This window comes from Suricata suricatta, chromosome 13 (assembly GCF_006229205.1).
Source record: "Suricata suricatta isolate VVHF042 chromosome 13, meerkat_22Aug2017_6uvM2_HiC, whole genome shotgun sequence".
Lineage (NCBI taxonomy): Eukaryota > Metazoa > Chordata > Mammalia > Carnivora > Herpestidae > Suricata > Suricata suricatta.
In genome coordinates this window covers 85,281,994-85,287,403 of record NC_043712.1, presented here as the reverse complement: position 1 = coordinate 85,287,403, position 5,410 = coordinate 85,281,994, and the positions used below count along the sequence as shown (strand labels likewise).

Genomic DNA, 5,410 nt, shown 5'->3' with positions numbered 1-5,410 from the left:
CCCGCGCGCTGGGCGCGGATCTGGAGCCGGCGTGGCCCCCGCGGAGCCGCGGTGCGGTGGGGGGGCGGGTTGCACTCGGTTCTGCGCCGCTTGGCGCGTGGAGGTTGGCAGTCGTCCCCATCTTCCGGAGCTACTTCCACTTGTCCGTAGCTTTCCTGCGTTCCGTGTGAAGCGGGGAGTGAAACTGGCGTGTCTAGATCGGCTGATAAACTCGGCGTGGGCTGGGGGAGGTGGTCCTGGGGATAACGCAGGGCTCTGAACTGCGGGGGGTCGGTCCTCACACCTGTAAGCCGCGGGGGCTTCTCCTGGAGGACCGCACCTCCAAAATTCTGCCATTTCAGAGGTCTCCGGTTCCTGGAGCTTGTCCTTGGGCCCCGGTGTGTAAGATTTGGTGGTTTTCCTTGTTTTTGTTTTAAATTCAAGACAAGAGGCCTTTGAGCATGTTGGGAAAGGTGATTGATTAAGTCAAAGGTATTGTAACCCTAAGTAGGCCAAAGCTCCTAAAATCACAAGCTAGTGGAGTTTTCAGCAGCCACTGTGTTTTTAAAACTTTGCAATACAAAGTGCTGGAAGCTTATTTTCTTAAAGACTTTCTGGAACACGCCTCCCCCCTCCCTTTTTGCCCACTTGGAATGCAGTGAAAAGATAACTTGCTCTCTTTTGTTTGTTTTAGGGGTAGGGTTGGCTTGGGCCTGAACTGAAATTATTAGGCCCGGTGTGCACGCCACCGAGAGGGCTGAGTCCATTCTCAGCGATGGGGAGTTTTTCTCTGCTTGTCCTTGCTCATTGGCTTCTGCTGCTTAGAATCAGTAACTCTCCCTTCGAGGCTCAGGGAGGCCGGATTCGGTCCAGCCTTCAGCATTCCCGCGTTTTGAGCGGAGTCTCTAGTCTCTGATGTGGGGAGAGGAGGAAGTTGGGAGTGGGGCCGGTGGGGAGGGCTGAAGGAGGAACTCACAGAAGGTGAAAAGAGCAGATGGAACTTCCCGAAGGGATTTTTCACAGGGTACCTGAGATTAAAAAAAAAAAAGTCAGCCTTTTTAGATGTGAGAGGTCAAAGAACCGGTTTTCGCTGGCTGGGGGAGGGGCATACAGGAAAAGTTCCCCGGCCTTAAGCATTCCTCTCAAGCCTGGCATGCCTTGTCATCGTGGGTCTTTTGGTTCCTTCCAGGGATTATCTTGAACACATCACATCCATTGGCCCCAGGACCACAGGAAGTCCCGAAAATGAGATCCTGACGGTCCGTTATCTCTTGGAACAGATTAAACTGATTGAAGTTCAAAGCAGCAGCCTTCACAGGATTTCAGTAGATGTCCAGCGGCCCACCGGCTCCTTTAGCATTGACTTCCTGGGAGGCTTTACAAGTTACTATGACAACATCACCAACGTCGTGGTGAAGCTGGAGCCCAGGGACGGGGCCCAGCATGCTGTCCTGGCTAACTGTCATTTTGACTCCGTGGCCAACTCCCCGGGTATCCACCTTATTTTTAGTCATTTTGGAGCTGGACTTCAGTGTGCCCGGGGAGCCTACTAACCCCAAGCTGCTTGGGTAGTGGGAGGGCACCATTTTGGAGGGGGGGGGGGCGTTATTTGTTTGTTTTTTTGACAAACCTTTTTCTCATCGTGATGGAATTGAAGATAATTAGAACAGTATCAGTTGGTTTAAGATTCACACTCTCACTATTCTCTCAAGTGCTTGCTTGCTTGCTTTCTTTCTCTCTCTCTCTCTCTCTCTTTCTTTCTTTTTTTCTTTCTCGGACCTTAGGTCCAGCAGCCCAGTGACAGGGCAGGGAGTGTGTTGGGCAGGTCGAGGCCACCTTGGTGGCCTGCCGGCGTGTGTCCCTGAGCCCTGGGGGTAGGTTCTTCTGCGTCTACCCAGCTCCCTGTCCTGGGAGGCTGTGGGCATTTGTGATGAAGGACTAGGCTTCGCCTTTTTGGGAGGCTGGGTTCGGAGGACGGCTCTGCTAGCAGTGTCTGTCCCCCTGGAAGGCCAGGATTTGGGCCCACTGGGGTGCCATAGTCTTAGAAGAGCTCCTTGGTCCACAAACCTTGCTCTGAAAAGACTTTGGCAGAATGGAACACATGACGTTCAGGACCGTGTCTGACACAATATAATATTCGTAGGGTGAATGAGAACTCCCTAACTTGAAGTTCCAGCTTTAAAAATAAGATTCCCAAGAGCAGTGTTTTCAGGAGGCAGGTTCCAAGTAGGACGAATGGAAGATGGTAGCAGTTTTCGGTGGAATCCTGGCGCTTTAGAGATAGAGGAGCTGAGGCGGGGTGTGGCTCTGTCTAGTTCAGCCCTGTCTTTTGTCACAGGAGTAAACCTGGCTGGTCACCATTGATCAGAGACAGAGGTGGCACCAGATGCTGGGGTCCTGGGGTTCCGGCCAGCCAGTCCTTTGAGCTGCATTTGAAAGGAAGGAGAGGATCGTTAATGTTCCTTTTGGCAAAATACCTGAGCTCTTCTCTGCTCTGTTTCTGACTTGCAAAATGGAGATTAATTCCTATTCATCGTTACTTGACTGTAATATTTCTGGATTGCTTGAACCGATAGCAGGCTCATACAGACATCCAGCTACAAAAGATAAAAGATACAAAGTTATACAAAAGACAATTTATTTGCTTGATGACACAGTTCACTCTAGGGTATCTTTAATCAGAAAGCTTGCCAACTGCACTTAGAAGCTTTTTCGAGTATCTTTGTACAGACAGACATCTGCTTTATAAAGTCAGAAACACCTTTGTGCTAGGGAACTGGTAAGCCCTTCATGCCTGTTTCGGGGAAGCTGTAAAATAAGGGTCGCCCCACACCCACTGTTACAATGCTTCAACTCTTGGGTGGGACAGAGTAACACCAGGGTTACTCAGGAGCATTGTAAGAGGAAGATGTGTGTGCGGGCGTCAGAAACATAGTGCCAGATGTTATCAATCACATACATGGAGTCCAGGAATGAAAGAATGGCAATTTTGCGGGTCATTGAACCCATTTTTAATTAAAATTGTATAAGGATACCTAGCCGGCAAGCTCAAGGAAATTCCTGCCCGTTGCAAATGTAAAAATAAAAACAGTTGAACAGCAGGGTCATAAAATAGATGGTCGCCTGTCGGGATACAGATCACCTGCATCCTGTCAGTGGATGAACCAAGTGGACGGGGGTTTTCCCCCCTTTCTTCTCACCGATGCATCTGGAACTTAGGAACTGATACCAATTCGGAGTAATGTTACCTGCAGAAAGGCCTTAAGTATCTTCTTGGGCTTGCTGCATGGTTCCAGGTTGTTGGTAGAAGAGACATTGAGTTCTTTTAGTGGTGGTTTCAAGTTCAGCGTTAATTATAAATGGAAAGGGGTATTGGCAAGCCACCCGGCCCTTAGAGATACTGTCCTCTTTCTTAGAGGTATTTAACCCTCATCTAGTCCTGTTCTCAAATGCCAGACCATTCAAATAAAGGAAGATGAGGGAACAGTTTAACTTTTTAATCCAACCTCTGTATATTTCTTTCAATTTCTTGTTCTCTCACTTTGAATACAAATTTTATTGTTGCTGTTTAAAGTAACTCAGTGTCAAAGTGAAAAACTACTAATTGCATTTGGTTGTGGGAATGAGTTGCTTTTTACTGATAGCTACATGTACTTTCTACTTGACGGTAATTAGATAATTATTACTTTCGTTCCCTTTGATTAAAATACAACCTGGTGATCCTCACCAAGACGAGGATAGCGAATGAGCAGTTTGGCCGTGAGTAGGAATGGGGTCTGGAATTTAACAGCGCCCAAACGAGCGTTGTGGCTGGCGGCAGAGCCTTTCCTAAATGTGTAAGCAGGAGAAGGAGCAGCTAACGCTGGACTGGAGCGTGTTCTCCTGTCATCCTCCCAACACGCCTGCCCCCCGGGCCGACCAGGAAACTGTAGGGGAAGTACCAGAGCTCGAATTTGCCTCCCGAGTCTCTCTTGCTCTGGAGCCACGCTAACTTCTGTCGCACACTGCCTCCCCGTGGGCAAACCCAGGAAGCTCGGCCTGGGTTATTACTGTGCCTACTTCCTTTACTGACGCTCTCAACTTTCTCTTATGGAAAAATTCAAACGTGTGCAAAACCAGGATTGTTTACCCTGAGCACACCTGCCCCCCGACGTCAGAGGTCCAGCCCTGTTCCCCCCGAGGATTTGGAATAGCTCTCAGCGGTGCTAAGTGCTCTGTATCTCAGACCGCTCTCCTCCAAGGTCAGGATTCTCCAGACAGGCTCGTGGTACCGCGGATCCCCTCACCTGAAGAAAGACTTCCCAGTGACTCCTCAATGTCCTCAAACGTGTAGTCTGTCCCTTTAACTACCTCTTACAGTGCTTTTAAAAATCAGGGTATTAAAGTCACCTTCATAACCGTGGAGGTTATAACATAGGAGGTTTCTGAGCCAGAAGAAGGGAAGTGCTTTGACGAGTCCTCTGCTTCCTCAGCACTGGGACCAGGGCGCTGTCCAGGTCATCGGTCTCCTCTCCTGTGTCTTCCCGGCTTTGATGGCGTCTCTGCTTTTCCCTCCCCTCATCCCCTTCGCCACAGCATCTTCACAGAATGCTCCGTCACCCTGGCCGCCTCTCTGTGGGTGTGGAGTGACACGCAGCTTTGGGATTCCGGCAGGAGGGGCAGGTGGGGCGGGAGACGGTGCAGGAAGCTGGGGCCCCAGCCGTGAGAAAATCGCAGAGGACGTGCAGTGAGGACGAAGTGCGGGCTTGAGGAGAACGCGGGTTTTCGGGATTCACCAGTCCTGCTCGGCAGATAGGAGGCGAGAGACTGCCCCCCGCTGGGCACCAGCTGGCAGAGACAGGCGACGTGGGCTTCTGATCTTGTAGCCACTGTGGTGCTTTCTTCTTCTTCTTTTGTTTAAGTGCCTTATTCATTTTTGACAGAGAGAGAGAGCGCAAATGGGGAAGAGGGAGAAAGGGACAGAGGATCTGAAGCAGGCTTTGTGCTGCCAGCAGCGAGCCCGACGAGGGGCTTGAGCTCACCGGAGAGGCGGGGCGCCTGGGTGCTCACTGGGTTGAGTGTCTGGCTCTTGATTTTGGCTCAGGTCATGATCCCAGGGTCATGGGATCGAGCCCCGCATTGGGATCCTCGCTGATCGCGGAGCCTGTTTAAGATTCTCTATCTATCCCCACCTCTGTCCCTCTCCCTTGCTCTTGCGCTCTCTCTTTAAAATAAAAAAACTGGAAAAAAAACCCTCCATTCTGAGAAGCAGAATCTCTCCCTCTGGTTTAAAGGTGCCAGCGATGACGCGGTGAGCTGCTCCGTGCTGCTGGAAGTGCTCCGCGTGCTGTCCACGTCCTCGGACGCCCTGCGACACGCCGTCATATTTCTCTTCAATGGTGCAGAGGAAAACGTCCTGCAAGTGAGAGTTTACTCTTTTAAATACTAGACC

General features: G+C 50.6%; 1 protein-coding gene across 1 annotated transcript in view; it reads left to right on the top strand.

Moving 5' to 3' along the window:
* Positions 1 to 754: 754 nt before the first annotated feature.
* The window catches only part of ERMP1 (endoplasmic reticulum metallopeptidase 1), a 40,315-nt gene continuing 35,659 nt past the window's right edge, over positions 755 to 5,410 (top strand). The window contains exons 1-3 of the mRNA XM_029919690.1: positions 755 to 846; positions 1,127 to 1,470; positions 5,253 to 5,380. Of these exons, the coding sequence (XP_029775550.1) occupies positions 755 to 846; positions 1,127 to 1,470; positions 5,253 to 5,380 (564 nt within the window). The remainder of the gene's footprint in view (positions 847 to 1,126; positions 1,471 to 5,252; positions 5,381 to 5,410) is intronic.